Raw genomic sequence first — 17,314 nt, 5'->3', positions numbered from 1 at the left:
CCCCTCATGAGGTGCTCATCTTTCCAGTGACTAAGCTTTATAAAGCTCAAAGCCAGAAGTTGCACTCCTGCTGTCTTCGGTGTAGAAGCGAACACCACAAACTCCATCAATAGCATACATGTACACATAAAAATTCAAAGGTTGTTCATTTTGCTTAAGCAGTTAAGTTAAATGCTACACATTTGTTTTAGTTTTGTGTTCGAACACCAATTTTAATGGGTAATACTGACATACAAAAGGTAACTCTTTCATGTAACTTCATCTTCTCTTTTTGAAAATAATCATCTCAGTTAAGAAGCTTACCTGCTTGCTCAGTTTACCTATAATTAAGATGAGTTGGAGTTTACTTAATCGATTTGTGTTGGGACAACGTCATACATTTTTATTGACTAACTGAAACTATGAAAAGGATTGAGTTCCCAGAATGCTTTGCTCTCATGACAATTGTATTAAATGATGTGTTTTCAAACAAGATGAAGGTTACGGGTACATGTTAATGTTTCTTAGTCTGTAATGTTTTCTGTTATGTATAGTTTATGGGGATTACCATAGTGGTGGAGTATTTACTTAAATGTTTTCACTTAAAAAGTGAAAGTTGATAAAGCCAAAATTTTTAGGTGGCACCAATTTAAGTGATTTTTAAAAGTTTTTTTTTTTCACTTCAAAATGTTCACCTAAAGTGAGAAAATGTAAGTTGATAAAGCCAAAATTTAAGTGATAACATTTGAAGTAATAAAAAAAAATCATCTAAAAATTTTCATGTGAGAAAATTTAAGTTGATTAAGCCAAAAATTGTATGCATTACCAATTGAAGTAATTTTTTAAGTAGATCCATCTTTCACTTTATACAGTGTCCACATCATAAAAAAAGAAATGTTTTTTTTCTTTTTCAAACATAAGCAAGTAGTTACACTTTAAAAAAAATAATTGGTTCTAAATAGCACTAAAAGTGGTTCACTTGCTCATAATCGTAGAGGAACCACTTTAAGTGCTATAACCGTGATATAGTATGTAGAAGTGGTGCTTTAGTCATGCTTTAGCACCACTTCTGGTTCTTCATAGATGCTCAAAAATCAAATACTTGTAATCAGATTAAACTACATTTTAAAATACTCGTAATCAGACTACTGTTACTTTTTTATGGATTACATGATTACATATTATTCACAATATGCCAGTAAGATGTTCACAATTTAGTAAATCTTCTATTTTTGTTTTAATAAATTTACCTACCGCGTATTTACGTTCGTGATTGTTCAAGTTTTTCCGGGGAGAGGGAGGGGTGTGAAATCGCACAGGAGATTAGCAACAACGAGACAATATGCAAAATGGAGCAGCACTTTGCGTTTGTTCACTGTCTGGTTGTATAGACACTTCATTTTTAAAGAAATTCGCCGTTTAAAAGAAACAATTCAGTTTTATTTGTGAGGTGAAATTTTAGACGTAGAATCGTTGTTGCAGCGAATTCAATATGGTTTTTGCAATGTTGCTGTTTTTGTTTTATTTACTTAAAATTGTAAATAAAGTATTCTGAAGTATTATCTGTCCATACATTGCACTTTAAAAATTAGTTTTTAAGGCTCTTGTTGGTGAAAAAGAATTGAATATAGTTTTCCTCTTTATATATTTGAAATCAGATAAGATTTGTCAAAAGTAATCTAAATGTAATCCAAAAGATTACGTTACCAATGTTGTGTAATCTAAGAGATTATATTACTGAATACAAATTTTGTCATGTAATTTGTAATCAGTAACTGATTACAAATCATAAGTAATCTACCCAGCTCTGTGAACCACTTTTAGTGCTATTTAGCACCACTTTTTTGTGTAGTTGGCTCAACACAAATTAATTAACTCCACTGCTTTGCTCACATCGATACAGTTAAAAAAAATTATTCATTCAATTTACAAAATTTTAAGGTAAGTGGTTGCAAACAATTTATATAAGTTACATTTAAACAAAAGTTTTGTATTTTCTTTTTCTTTTGTTTAAGTAAATTGATTGCAACCACTTACTTTAAAAAAAAAATGACTAAATTGAATGAATAATTTTTTCAGTGTAGTCACTCCTGAAAGCCGCTGATTATTTGCATAAAATTTAACTTTTCCACCTTTATCATGTCGCTGGGTACGCCCACTTTCTGTTGCTAATGGTCACTGTGGCTCGTGCCGCCGGAAGCTTCCATTGAAATGAATGAGACCATGTCCCTCCGCCTTTGCTAGTCGCTAGTGGTCTGAACTAGGTGTGCTTTAAGAAAAAAAAAGATTTATACCACATTGTCAAACATCTGTTTTTAACCATTAACTTCACAACGTTCTGTAAGATTTCTCTGAAATAAAGACAAATGCTTTTGCATTTCAAATGACTAGGTATATATTATTTTGAGGATGTTTTGGTAATTTTGTCGGAAAAGACAAGATTTTTTATATGTGTATGAACCTTATTCTGAATTTTTGTAATAATGTAAAGTGGGTAATTCTTTGGTCTGCTTAAAGCAAACCATATTCAGTCTTCTTGAAATTGTTGTAAAGTGAATAAATTATAAACATAACAGATATAAATACAAATTTGACTGAACATTCGTGTAATGAAATTGTCAAAAGATGTTAAAATAAATACAAATTTTTTTCATGATTAGATAATGTAATAGCTGCGAGTTGCTGGGATTGTTGTTTATTTCTGCTCCATTGTTGCCTTTAAAATTAGCATCGTATCTGTTTGCCCACTTTAGAAATAGCTTATATGATTTGGGGCGATGACATTACCCTAGCATATTAATTGCTCCAAAATGTCATAAATTTGTGTGCTTTTGCGCATCTGTATTGACCTTAATGACAAGAGCTACACTTTTTCATTTGTCACTGCAGGTTCCTGCAGACTGACAGGACAGGAGGAAATGGTGAGCTGAGACACCAATGCAGCTGCCTCCGTCATTCAACTCTGTAATGCTGCCCCACCAAGGAGCTGTGGAGAACTGAAGGCTTTTAGTGGAAATAATACCAGGATCAAAACTAATTGTTTTTATCATTTTTCTACATGTGTATAATGCTATCAGAGAAGAGTCCTATTCAACACGTCCATATGACACAAAGTATAAAGGGCTCAGGGAAATATGGCCTCTGCCCTTACCCTCCTGCTGCCTCTCAGGAAGCTTTAAAAATAGTGTCTGCTATATTTTTGTATGTCCCTGAATAGTTTTAATACTGTAACATGCTCATTAAGATTAGATCAGACACAAAGTGCAATAGAAAAGTGAGACAGCAGCTGTCTGTCTGATCAGAAGCACTTGGAGACGGGGTTGCTGTGGGATTAGCATCAATGTTTTCAAACAAAACCAACTATGATGACATGTACCAATTGTTGCATACTCAAGAAATGTTTAGCAATCATCAAAAAAACCAACAAAAAAACAACAAGGTTGCATAAAGCTTTGTAATGCATGTGTAATGCACACTAGGTACTAAAATGTAAACATGTAGTCATTCATGATCGTTCCTTTAATTCTCCTGATGTCCCTTTTCATGTTTTTTTTTATTTTATTCTTGCCCCCTGCCTTGACTTGATTTAATCTACACTTGGATTTAAACAACTGACCTCAAGACTTCCCAGGTCATCTTCATAGGTAAGACCCAAAACATTAGTTTTATCAGTGCTCGACAGACTAACACCTCCTAAAACATCTTTCTTTCGAACACAGCATCACTTCCCTCCTTCAATTAATTTTCGGTGTTTTTCTTTCTCTTCCTCATAGTTTTAATGCTGGTGATTTGCTGAACAGGTGCACTTTTCTAAATGATGGCTAATGTATATTTAGCTTTTGAAATCTGAGAATGCTGCCCAGTGATTGGTGGATAGGAGCACATGATAACAGGAGTGCAGTCGCAGCTGTGAGCTGTTAACCAGCGTTTCTCAGGAGGGAAGAGTTGGGGAGGCTCTGGCAGCTTGGGGAACGTTTAAACTTTAAATTCACCGGTAAGCACGGAAAACCAAAAAAGCAAACAGTTTCACTCTGCAGCGCTTTTTGCATGGCCTGCTCTTTTGGATTGACCATCTTCTGGTAGATGGAGGTGATGCTGAGGGTCGGCCCTTCAACTACAGCTTGATAAGAAGTATATAAGACCATTATAGGAACAACAACGATTACCTATTATTGAAAACTGGAACTTATTCTTCAAAACTGGACTTTTTTTTGGAGATTATCTGAAGCCACTTCACGGCAGGAGTGTGTTAGCGTCCCCATTCATAATCGTTATGATGAATATGCACCGAAAACTATCATTTGATGTGATTTTCAGGTAGTCAGGTCCTAAAAAAGGGTAGTTAGTTGCCAGACCTAAATTTAACCTGCAGCCTCAGAAGGCATTGGATCTCCACTAGCTAAACAAAGCCAGCCAATCAGCCTGCAGCATTGGCTTACATGACAAATAGCTGGAGCGATTCAGACAGCTGTCCCAAGCCTTCAGCCAGGAGGCGCAGCGTTTTAGTGGTCTTAGGTGTCAAACCCTCTCACCAACCAAGGCCTGGCGAGAGACTTTGGAAAAATTGAGATATTTTTTGTCATTGATCCACCACCATAAGGTGCATCAGATCAGTCAGAGGAAAAACTGACACATCTGTTTTTGTTTAGGTTTGCAGGAACGCACAAAGTGGAATAGCAGAAACTCAAGTGAATGGGAAGTGAGCACCTTCTTTACTGTAAGGTTGCTAAGGTATGTCAGGCGTGTGCATCTTTAAGCACAATTATCTTTTTCACACCAAAACGAACGGTCTGTTTAGAATTGTATGTGCATTTTAAGTGAAATAAACTTTAATGTAAAATATTTAACATGCATGATATTCATTGTCATGTTTTGTGTAGCACTAACAAGTTTAGTATTGTTTTGTTACATATACACAGAAATGCTTGTTTATAGTGCCAGTGTTAAACTGTGTGATCTTAATGTGCAGATTTACTGAAACTCTTTGAACATGGCATCAGAAGAGGAGTTTGATGATGAGTTGGAGGAGGAGTATGAAGAGGTAAGAAACATTTCATTGCAATGCAAAATCCAGACGTATGACTTAAAAGTAATGCTGGTCTATATTGCTTTTTGACTAGCTTAGTACCTTAGTTTCTCATAGATCTCAGGTCTACTGTAGGTATACTGGCAAATCCTATGAATAGTGATCTATGATAGCTCAGTCCACAGTCAGCAGTTCTGATGTCGTATATGATTAGCATTGGATCCCATTTCAAATGACCTCTTACTGGGAGGCTCCAGCATTCTTGTGCAGTAAATTCCATTTGATAAATATTTCGTCCCCGGCAATAATTTTACAATGCATCAATTCTATCAATAGAAGCATTTAAATGCATAAATGCAAGATATAGATCATTCATGTTATTATTATGTAATGAGTACTGTAGACATTTGTCATAATCTGGTATTAAGATCTTGTTATGTATATGGGAATGGACTGTTTTCTGCATTTTTTACCAACAGTGCTTGTTTGAAACCCGAATGGAAATAACCATTGTTAGATATAATACTCTCATTTTTATACTAACAGTGGGATTATGTTCTGTTCATACCAGCAAATCATTTGTAAGCTTCATTAGGAGCGTAAACTAAAATGTAGGTGATAAAGATTTAAAAATTATACTTATTTTATATGAAAGTCTTGTTTTATGATAATAAATGTTTTTATTTCTTTGCCTATGATCTAAAAGTCTTTTTGAAGCTTACAGTGACTTTGTGCACCTATATGTCTTTTTGTGATGTTATCTATTTAAGTATTGTCTTACTGTGTTCATTGTTAAAAAAAAATGTTTTTTGTTAAATGTATGTCTGAGTGTTCAATGGAAGAGTGAAAGCAGAAGGTTGGAACTTTAATTCAGTATTTCCTTGGGAAATAGAGTTAAAGTACACCTTGTATACTTTCGTGTTTATTTCCGATGTAGATATACTAAAGGGGATTACAAAACTGTTGCATTAAAATATTGCATTATTATACCACGGGGCTGTTAAATGCTTCATTCTGATTGGTTGATAAATGTTACACAGGCGTTCTTTTTTAGTCAACGCACACCTATAAAGTAGTTCCAGGTCTTTCGAATGCATTACAGTTCCATATCACTAAGCCAAATTTAATTAAAATAATTGAGTTATTTAATTTCAACAAATAAAGGATAAAAATATTTCTGTTAGTGGAAAATGAATTGAAAAGAATGAATAAAATAATTTAAAAAATAATGAATAAACAATGTTTGCCGGCTTGTTAAGTTTTGTTACTTCTTCATTCCTGATAATATAAAATTATAACAAATTGATAGGCCAACTTGTTCACAGTGTTCCCATTGCTGAAAACACTTTGAAACTACATCAGAAGCAACGTGCGTGGGTGAGTAGTAGGGCTGGGCAAAAAAAAATTTTTCTTCGATTAATCGTTTTTTTATGTGGTCGATTCTAAATCGATTCTCAAAGAGCAGAATCTATTTTTTTCTTTCATATTTATTTACGCAAACATTGAACGTAAGATTAACGTTAATGTAATTACTAGTCTTCTTCACTAGATGTCACCCTGTTTTTTGCCTTGCACGATGTTACCAAGAAGCGAGAGGCGAGCCGGTCATTCATTCATTCAGTGCTTAAAATGGCGGTTTCAGGTGCTTCATTGACGTTGATGCCACATTCACATAAAAAGTCAGAAGTATGGAAGCATTTTAGATTTCACAAGCGAGACGACGATGATAGTGTTGTGGATTTTAATTTCTTTTTATTAATTACCAACTTGTAAACTTCTGTTCACTGTTCTTTTTTATTAATATAGTATTTGTATTAAATCTATATTCATTGAGTTGAATCGAGAATCGAGTATAAAAACCAGCCCGAGCACCGGAATCGAAAATCGAATCGAGAATCTAAATGGAATCGATTTGATAGCTTTTGAATCGAAATCGAATCAATCTGGAACATCTGAATCGATACCCAGCCCTACAGTCTTTTCGCTTGCTCTTTCGCTCTCTCTCGCTGTAAAATGTTTTGGAATTAGCCATGGATGTTTTAGATGATATGCATAAAAAATAGTCCTACTCACAATAGCATTTTAAAGACAAAACCTGTCAAGTGTCTTAAAATCAAACATCCGAACAATGACGTAAGGTGTGATCACCGTGGTATAACCTGAATAATTGACATCGGTCAGTTAAATTATCTGAAAATAGTTTTGAAAACCCGCTTTGGTGTGCATTATTCAACGGCCTGTCATAAATTTTCCTTACGTATTTTTCACATTTATTTGGTTTACAATTACATTTTTTGCATTCCCCTTTAACATATCAATCTGGAAATGGGAATACCATTTTACATGTTAAAATGATGTCAATCTCCACGGATAATCATTTGGTACGTTATACGCTCTGATTTCACTACTACTTTCATCTACACTTGGAACAGGATCTCAAAGTCATCAACATTGATTCAAATGGTTTCTTTTATTGGACCAGTGGAAAGCAGACATACACTATACATTTTTACATCACTTTAATATTTGTTGATACTAATAATACTGATTAAAGGAAACTATGTTGATTCTTTATTGGGAGTTAATTTTCCAAGTCATAGTTTTATTAAATTAATGTGATGTTTAAATAATATAGAATTAGTAATAACATTTTGCGAATCTTTTTAATATGCTTTCATCCCCATTAATGGAAAAGTGGACCTGAGCTTTGGGCCGAGTTGTTCTTCCAAGAGATACAAATATAGAAGTCGACATCTCCAGCACACACGCAGGGAGGCAAATGAGACGAGCCCCGTTGTAAATCATACTCCTAACCATTAACGTCATGCTGATAAAATGCTTTGGGGGGAGGACTCATGGAAAAATAACACCTGTATGCGGACAGATTTCATTTACAGTATGTTTCACTGCGTAGTTTTACATTACATTACATTACAGTTTTTTACATCTTGTATTCTAAAACAGAAACGGCATTGGATAGGGTAACAAAAACCTGTATATATTTCTGCTACCGACTGGTCCAAATAAAGAAACCTCTAGCTACTGTAAATTCATCTGGGGTGTTTTTTCCAGCTCTGGTTTTATGCTGTAATTTACACTGTATTTAAAGTCTGGGTCAGTCTGAAAATTCAATGATTTGGTCATGGTTTTTTCATAGTACATCAGTCTCATGCATGATTGAATATTATACAGTGCAGTCAAATATGCGTCAGTGAATGTTTGTGTTGGAATTTGTTTCCTGACCCACTGTTTCTATTTACTACATTGACAATATGTTAAGCAGAGTAAATAATAATAGCCGTGAGGTCATTTGGTTGCTAAAATGGCCGGTCATACGGCTCTGTCAATCAGAGTCAAAGCTCTATGGAGACATACTTACTAGTATATTTTCATTATTTAAACAACTACTAAGATATTCAGTAAATGTGTTAATAATAATTAAATATACAGCTTAAATGCATTGTAAGAAAATTATGCAATGTAAAAAAGGCAGCTTTTTAAAAAATAAACTCTTTGAATAACTTTTTTGATATGCAGGTATGCCAAACATCAAATGGATCTTATTATTACACTGAATAAATTGCTACCAGAGCTGGAAAAAGTCACTTTCCCTTTATATTGTATTATTATCAAAAGTCTTTGATCCTTATTTTGAAAGCCAAGAGTTTTTCCTATATTTATAGTACTATGAGGAGGGTCCAACAATCACCACCAGGACCACCACCACCACTAAAGTGTCTCATGGTGTAGAGGTAAATTATCTCCTCACCAGAGTCCTCTGGTGCAACAGGCTATACAAGAACAAAAAAATACAAAATAGCCCTCATGCTACATTTTACCGCGCTGTGCAAATGACATTAGTGATATTAAGGCTTTTAATAGCGCTTTTAGTATGTGTGTAAATGTAATATTTTAGTTTTTGTCTGTTTAATGCTGTACTAGCTTGTGGTAAAACTCATGTCTTTGTGCACTTTGTTCGTAGTGCATGTTCTGCAGTTCCCATCTTAATTTTTTTAATAACAGCTGAGATTAAATTACCACCTTAATATGTCAAGGTTCCTGATTTTTAGTGCATAACCTCTTTACATTGCTAACTGAAATAATTATTTTGGTGTCGGCTTATATCAAAGTCTCTTTAGAGAGGCGGCCATCTTTGCAATGCCTTGGGCCAGTCTTATCTACTTGAATGGGGGAAGACAGATATCTCTAAAATTGCATGCTAAAAATCACAATTAAACTAAATATTTCTGACCAACCATAAAACCTGACATCAACTATACCATACGTTTGCTTCTTAAGCTAAAATTGCACTTAAAACAAACTTTTTGAGGTCATTTCAGCTATTATGCATGCGCACAGGTTGGCAAGCGCCTCACTTGACTCTGTACAGAGCCCCTCCTTCAAGAAATCGTCAATTTTCTCAATTAATGAACTGGAAGGCAGCCATTTTGAGCATAGCATTGTCCCCTATTCACAGTAATAGGTGTGCTCAATCTTGTATATCCACTATCTTTCAGTGGTGGCTGGTGACTTCTTTTTTCGGGGGCGCTGGATGCGAAGTTTGTCACAGCATGTACACTCTAAAATGGCTGGGTTATTTTTGACCCATAATGGGTAAATATTGGACAGAACACATGCTGGGTTAAAAATTACCCAGTGCTGGGTTAAAAATTACGTGTTTTGTCCAAAATTTACCCATTATGGGTCAAAAACATCCCAGCCATTTTTAGAGTGTATGTAGCCCGTAATGTGTGTGGTTCGTAATTTCAAAATATTTGTTCTGTGCATCAAGTGATCCTATGTCCATCACGTGTCTTGTCAAAATAAGTGCCTGCTGCAGATGTGTCTAAAGGGTTTATGATAAAAGAGACGCTTGCGTTTGCCAGATACTCGCACAATCTCATGTGTAATAAGAGTTTACTGTTAAGGGAGTGTCTTGCGTGTATTTTGTGAACGTGAGCGTCTCTTTTATCACAAACTGTTTTGACACGTGTGCAGCAGGCACTTATTTTGACAAAACATGTGATGCACATGGTTCACGTGACGCAACAAACACATATTTTGAAAACACGAGCAACACACATGACACTCTGAACACATATTTTGAATTTGCGCCGCTTGGATGAGCAGTCACGAGCCGCCACTGCTATCTTTGCTAATATTGTAAAGAATAAATTACAAATATACATGATGCATGCTTAAAAATAAAGATGCTTAAAAGGTTCTTTAATCTTTACAGTGATGCCATAGAAGAACCATTTTTTGGTTCCTCAAAGAACCATTTAGTCAATGGTTCTTAAAAGAACCATCGCTTTTTAAAATCTAAAGAACATTTTTTGGATGTTAGAGATCCAAAATGGAACCATTTCGCCAAAAATGGTTCTTCACTGGCACCATCGTGAAGCAACTTTATTATTAAGAATATAGGTTAAACAACTGGATTATTGTTTCAGGGGAGATGGAAGGTAGGTGTTACAAATACATGCTAAACCTTGAATCTTCACTTTTTTTTAATAATTTGGGGTAAATCAGTACATTCAAGTTGAAGTAGATCATGCTGGAGACATTGTGTCGTTTGCAGACCACCTTTGTAATTTTAAGAGAGAATTAAATATTTGAAGTTTATTATTAAATACACATGTGCCACACATACTGATATGCTCACTGATATTTTTTTAAGCCTGGGCCTGGTGGCCTTCCTAGACGCACAGTTAGGAAGAGGGCAAAGGTGGACACCTCCAAGTTCATGACACCTTACCTGGCACACAGTCAGAAGATGCTTGACCAGTACAGCCACGTAAGAGCTTCAAAGCGAATCATTTTGTGTTTTAGCTTTCACTGAGCAATCAAAAACCAAAAAATGTACAGTATTATATCAATCTGTGATATGTTCTTATAGAATAAATACAGGGAGGAATATGAAAAATCAAAGGGGCAACCCTATGCCATTTCGGCTGACACACCTGAGATGATTCGCATCAAGAAGGCCCAGGAACAGCTTAGTGAGGTATGCACTTCTGGTGGATCACATTAGTATCAGTCAAAATTCATTTAATTTGCTTATGTGAGCTATATTTAAAATGACTTGCCAGATTCTGTTTGGAATAGTACAACATCTGTTTGTCCTTGCATTGCTTGCATTAAATTTAGTTTCCATCAAATTAGATTAAATACCGTATGGAGGGGCTGAAGGGCACCAGTCTCTACGATGGTCAAGCTCGTGAGATTGTCCATGTGAAGAATGTCTCTGAGCTTCTCAGCAAAGTAAGTGCTTTTCTCCGTTTGTTTATTGTCATATTATTATTTTAATTTTTTTTGCAGTAAAACACAGCATTTTTACATTTTTCAGGCTCTGTACAGGCAGAAATGGGATGAGACCAAGGACAGGTACTTGCTGCCTCCTGATGCCCCTGAAATGGTTCTTGCTGTGAAGAATGCAGCAAATTACAGCAAGGTAGAGCCTTGATACCTACGTTACAAAAGCACTAAAGCTGATCTTCCTAAGAGACCCTCTAAATGTTTGAATATCTCTATTAGAAACTGTACACCGAGGCGTGGGATGAGGAAAAGACCATGTACTATCCATACAGTGACAGCCCAGAGCTGCGCAGGGTGGCCAAAGCCCAAGAAGTCCTCAGTGATGTGCGTAAAAAAACAATGATTTTGCTAAAATTATTATTAGATATGCGTTTATTACTCGTTTATATTGCTTTGTTGTGCTCCACCCTTACAGATTGTCTACAAGAAGGGTCATGATGAGCGAAAGCGCAAGTACACGTGTCTGGCTAATCCTCCAGAGATGGAACAGGCCAAGAAAAACTTTGAAAATCGTAGTGATGTAAGTCCCTAAATCCCTATTTACTGTATGTGCTATCTTAATTATCAACCAAACCTATATACAGGTTTAGTCTATAGTATATTTTGTTTACATTTGATGTGTTTATATGAAGAGCTCAGATGCAAAACTCTCTAAGTGCATCTAACATTATTTCATGTAAATTAGCATTTTTATTAAACTCTCAAAGGTGCAGTGTGTAATTTTTAAAAGGATCTCTAGACAGAAATGCTGAATAAAAACTATATTATCAGGGGTGTATAAAGACCTTTTAATAATAAACCATTATGTTTTTATTACCTTAGAATAAGACGTTTTTATCTACATACACAGAAAGTCCCCTTACGTGGAAGTTGCCATTTTGTGCCGCCATGTTTCTACAGAAGCCCTTAACGGACAAACCTTTTTATTAATTTGTCTCCGTCGATGACATGTTTTTCCGGTGGTAGCTACCGTAGCTTCTCTATGCGTTTCAAAAGCAAGGGAAGAGCAGTGGACTGAGCCATTGTTTGCAATTCGCAACCTCACCACTAAATTTACACACTGCACCTTTAATGAATTCTCCCCCCAAAAAAACTGAATTTCTAAATGGCCTGAGGAAAGGATTGAGAAGATTTAATATGTCCTGAGAGCATTCGATTAATATCATGATCTCATTTTTGACGGTGGTGGCGTTTAGCAGCTCTTGCATCTGAGCTCCTTATCATTTTATCCAATTTTTTAAATTCTGCCAAGTGAACATCACTTCGCAAATCTTTTGTCTTATTACATTGTGCTTGCTAAATGAGTCTTTCGGAAAGACAAGGCCTCGCCGTCTTTAAGAAATAGTACACTTGCATTCTTCACAGCTTAAATATCATGAGGATTACAACAAAAATGTTAAGGGCCAGTGGTGTGAAACTCCTTACTTCGATATCGCTGCCGGAAAAATGGCAATGGACAACATCAGTGAAGTAAGTGGCAAGATCTATGCAAGCTTAAAGTAACGAAATTACAAAGTGCAATCCTGTAAACTGAAAAACGTATTTCTTTCCAGAAAAAATATACCGCTGCTTTTGAAGACATGAAAGACCAAATTTATTTCATGCAAACAGAGACGCCAACATACGATTCAAATAAAAAGGCTCAACATGCTGCAAGTTCGGTAAGTTGATTTGCAATATTTTCAAATTATCTTTTTAATTTTAGGAGCGGCCTCATTGCACATTTCCTATTAATTTTAAAATACAAATGAGAAAAGTGAATACGTATTTAGATATTTCCTCACTGTATGGGCACGACCTTCTCGTGATGATGCTCTAAACAGATCATGAGTCAATCCACACATTTGGACATGACTAATCTCTTTTAATCCCTGCTGACATTATCTACACCTCAAAAACATGAAACATGAGTATTTGTCTTGTGATCAAACCCTTTCAGTGACTTTAACAACCTCGAAAAGCTCCTTAAACGACCCATGACTCGTTCACTTCAAATATAATTTTTAGTATTGTATTTTGTTAAAACTACGCACGTTTTTATTTCCACAGGTGAAATATAGGAAGGACTATGAGAAAACAAAAGATCAATCCGATTACAACGTTCTCCCTGCTACAGAGAACCCCCTTCTCAGACAGCTGAGATACGCCGGCACCATTTTGAGTGATGTAAGTGGTCTGAAAATGAATAGGCCTTAGGAGAAACTTATTGAGTTGAGTTAATGAGTAAATTATGGTATAAATAATGTCTTTGTTTAATTCAGTCAGTGTAAGTGTGATAAATGAATGGCATAACATCAGTGGGCCACCGTCTGGGATAAACATTAAACCAAGATGACAAACCATCTAATTTGTTTCTCTCTGCTGACATGTTTTGCTTTTACGTTTTCTAGAAAGTGTACAAGGACAGCTATGAGAAATCAAAGGGATTCAGCATCAATTACTGCGATACTCCCAAATTCAAGATGGACAGTGTATTGAAGAAGTTTACTGACGTGAGTGATGATCTGCTCGATGTACTCGCTGTAAACATTTTCTCATATCTCAGGCATACATTTGTGTACCCTTTTTTCTTTTCAGGCACATTATAAAGACACGTATGAAAAGGCCGTAAAAGGTCATTACATCGGTAGCTATGAAGATATATATATGCTTCACTGCCAGAAGGTGGAGGAAATGAAGAATGACGTAAGTTTTATAATGTATATGAATTCCACTAGTTGAACATGAAAATGCATTTGTGTATTCATACTTGCCTCCCTATATTTTTTAAGAAAAATTACAAAGCTGATTATGAGGATATGAAGTCAAGGTGTTTCTTCCCCCAAACTGTTACGCCAGAATATGAGGCCAGTAAGAAGCTTCAAGAATGTAATGAAGTAAGTTTATCATATGTTTCAAACCCACTTAAATAATGTCCGTTTCTTTTGAAGATTTTGATATATACATCATGTGTTTATATATCTCTGCAGAAAACATATCGCCAACATCCAGACAAGGTTAAGTTTACACAGGTGACAGACTCACCTGTCATGGTTCAAGCTGCCATCAACGCCAAACAGCTGAGCGATGTAAGTATATTGGACTCCTTATATAACAGCAGGACTTCTGTAGCATAAAAAATCATTGCTATGAATTAAATACAGGTAAAGTTAATCAAGTTTTATTGGAAATTTTAATCCGAATGAATATCCAGACATATTAGTACCATTGTTTGTGATGTGAACAATTAGAGTCTATCAATATGAGACAATGGAGACATCTAGTGGTGTTCAGTATGCTCCACTGAACATCACAAATGTGGAGCACAATTTACTAAGTCATGTCGCTCATGTATATGCAATACATAGCAGTGTGAAAAATAACAACACAGAATAGCATTAAATTCCAGTTTTCATAAAATAAAAATTAAAATATATAAAAACATTAAGATGTATGTAAATGATTCTTGTTTTAACACAATCCACAGTACTGTAAATACACATACATATGCAACAAACGCACACATTTTCCATTATTTTCCCCTTTTTTACAGCTCAACTACAAGGAACAATATGAAAAGGAGAAGTTTAAGTGTTACCTCCCTCCTGACTATCCTTTCTTCATTCAGTCCCGAGTTAACGCATATAATCTAAGTGATGTATGTCATTTTAATTATTCAATTTCAATTGATTAAATGCTGTATCTTTTTACTGTTACCTGATTATAATGCACTATTGAATATAACTGTTCTTTATTTAAAATCCACAGACATGTTACAAGTACGAATGGGACAAGACAAAATCAAAGAAATTTGAGGTGAAAGGAGATGCGATTCCAATCCTCGCCGCTCGCGCCCACACCAACATCGCTAGTGATGTAAGTAAACGGACCAGTTTTGGGTCATTAACTAGACAGCATGTAAAAAACCAAAGACTTATGCAATACTCACAGTTTTGTTCTCATGGTCTGTAATGTCAGGTTAAATACAAGAAGGAATACGAGAAGAACAGAGGGCAGATGATTGGGGCACTCAGCATTCATGATGACCCCAAAATTTTGCACTCAGTACATGTTGCTAAGATGCAAAGTGAGGTACGGGGTTAACTATTATCTGATTATTGCTAACATCCACAGAAAAGTCTGAAATCTTAGTACTCAGCAATCCTGATACTTTTTTTGACAGCGTGAATATAAGAAAGACTATGAGAAGACAAAGACCAAGTATCATACGCCACTGGACATGATGCTTGTGACTCTTGCTAAGAAATCTCAGGCTATTGCCAGCATGACTGGCTACAAGAAGATCTCAAACCGTTATCTCATGCCTTATGACAGCATACCGTTGGACACGGCAAAGAAGGCAAATGCCATCCAGAGTGATGTAAGGATCCCTGTTTCCTTGATTTGTTAATTATAATTAATTGATGATACTGATTTTTTGTGATTTGTAATCACAGAATGAGTACAAGTCAGAATACAACAACTACGTCAAAGGAACGCCGTGGGTGCCTTATGGCTCCTTGGATGTTGAGAAGTGCAAGAAAGCAGGAGATATCTTAAGCGAGGTATGACATTGATTATTTATAAGCATTATTGGGTTTATGTATCCTTTACATACAGTATATTCCATCAAAAGTCTAGTTTTCTTTAATATTTTTATTTTCCTACTTAGAAAAAGTACAGGCAGCATCCGGACACTGTACCTTTCACCTCTATAGATGACCATCCCATCCAGATGCAGGCTAAGCTCAACCAAATGATCAGAAGTGATGTAAGCATATGTTTGTAATAAAACCATCACTGTGTATTCATCATGCAACCCAACTAATGTATATTTAGAAATGTAAAAATAAATGCCAAGTAAAAATTGAATTAGCAAGCACCAGCATGCTAATGTAATCTATGAATATTTTTTCCTATGTAGCTGCACTATAAAAAAGGCCTAGAGGAGGTCCATCAGAAATATTCCCTGCCACCTGATGTCCCAGAGTTGCTTCAGGCCAGATGTAATGCGTACAACATAAGCAATGTAAGTAAATTGACCTTTATATTGAAATAATAAATTGGCTGCTCTTTAATATGGGTCAAATAGTGATGGTCATGTACTACAATACTGTGTCTGCTTTAACAGAATTACTATAAGGTTGAATGGCTGAAGACTATTGCAAAGGGCTATGATCTGAAGCCTGATGCCATCTCTGTAATTGCAGCGAAGGCAGCAAGACATGCTGCTAGTGATGTAAGTATTTCATAGAGGAATTATATGGAAGCATGTGGTGTGAAACAGAACCATTTAAATACATTTGATTTTTGATGCTTTTCAGGTTCAGTACAAGAAACAGTACATGAAGGATAGAGGTCATCACGTTGGCTTCCGTAGTCTTCATGATGACCCCTTGCTGGTGCACTACATGCATGTGGCAAAGATGCAAAGTGAAAGGAACTACACGAAGGATTATCACAAAGCCAAGCTAAAGTATCACACCCCTGTAGACATGCTGAGTGTGGTACAGGCCAAGCATTCATCTAATGTTCAGACATACATAGGATACAGACAGCCTCTTCATCGCTATACCATGCTTCCTGATGCAATGAATCTGGAGTTGGCTCGCTCCATGAACCACAGCTCCAGTGATGTAAGAAAGCATTTAAACATCTATTCCTATCGGTTGGGTAGGCTCTCATAGAAATGATCAGTTCTAGTGTGCGAGAAAGATGCATGCATTTCTGTATACATTTGGATGAGAATGTTTTACCTGAAGCGTTCTGTTTAATTCCACCAGTACCAGTACAAACAGGATTACGAGAACTATGTCAAAGGAACCGGATGGATCCCCATTGGTTCGCTGGACGTTGAGAAGGCTAAGACTGCTGGTGCAGCTCTCAATGAGAAGAAGTACAGGCAGCACCCAGACACTATCAAGTTCACCAGCGTTGTGGACTCACCTGTTATGGAACAAGCCAAAATAAATGCACTGCAGCTAAGCGATGTAAGGGATACTGTTGATTTAT

General features: G+C 35.9%; 1 protein-coding gene across 1 annotated transcript in view; it reads left to right on the top strand.

Annotated features, from left to right (window-relative positions):
• The first annotated feature begins 3,853 nt into the window (after positions 1-3,853).
• neb (nebulin) overlaps positions 3,854-17,314 on the top strand; it is a 62,753-nt gene continuing 49,292 nt past the window's right edge. The window contains exons 1-27 of the mRNA XM_073855132.1: positions 3,854-3,973; positions 4,629-4,710; positions 4,949-5,020; positions 8,689-8,757; positions 10,686-10,802; positions 10,905-11,012; positions 11,171-11,269; positions 11,355-11,459; positions 11,543-11,647; positions 11,739-11,843; positions 12,689-12,793; positions 12,877-12,984; positions 13,373-13,489; positions 13,714-13,815; positions 13,901-14,008; positions 14,095-14,199; positions 14,293-14,391; positions 14,856-14,960; positions 15,071-15,178; positions 15,281-15,394; positions 15,486-15,683; positions 15,760-15,867; positions 15,975-16,073; positions 16,227-16,331; positions 16,434-16,541; positions 16,627-16,938; positions 17,086-17,292. Of these exons, the coding sequence (XP_073711233.1) occupies positions 4,970-5,020; positions 8,689-8,757; positions 10,686-10,802; positions 10,905-11,012; positions 11,171-11,269; positions 11,355-11,459; positions 11,543-11,647; positions 11,739-11,843; positions 12,689-12,793; positions 12,877-12,984; positions 13,373-13,489; positions 13,714-13,815; positions 13,901-14,008; positions 14,095-14,199; positions 14,293-14,391; positions 14,856-14,960; positions 15,071-15,178; positions 15,281-15,394; positions 15,486-15,683; positions 15,760-15,867; positions 15,975-16,073; positions 16,227-16,331; positions 16,434-16,541; positions 16,627-16,938; positions 17,086-17,292 (2,967 nt within the window). The 5' untranslated portion in view covers positions 3,854-3,973; positions 4,629-4,710; positions 4,949-4,969. The remainder of the gene's footprint in view (positions 3,974-4,628; positions 4,711-4,948; positions 5,021-8,688; positions 8,758-10,685; positions 10,803-10,904; positions 11,013-11,170; positions 11,270-11,354; positions 11,460-11,542; positions 11,648-11,738; positions 11,844-12,688; positions 12,794-12,876; positions 12,985-13,372; positions 13,490-13,713; positions 13,816-13,900; positions 14,009-14,094; positions 14,200-14,292; positions 14,392-14,855; positions 14,961-15,070; positions 15,179-15,280; positions 15,395-15,485; positions 15,684-15,759; positions 15,868-15,974; positions 16,074-16,226; positions 16,332-16,433; positions 16,542-16,626; positions 16,939-17,085; positions 17,293-17,314) is intronic.

Source organism: Misgurnus anguillicaudatus, chromosome 17 (genome assembly GCF_027580225.2).
Source record: "Misgurnus anguillicaudatus chromosome 17, ASM2758022v2, whole genome shotgun sequence".
Lineage (NCBI taxonomy): Eukaryota > Metazoa > Chordata > Actinopteri > Cypriniformes > Cobitidae > Misgurnus > Misgurnus anguillicaudatus.
Note: the sequence above shows the minus strand (reverse complement) of the source record. Positions and strands in the feature narration are given on the sequence as shown.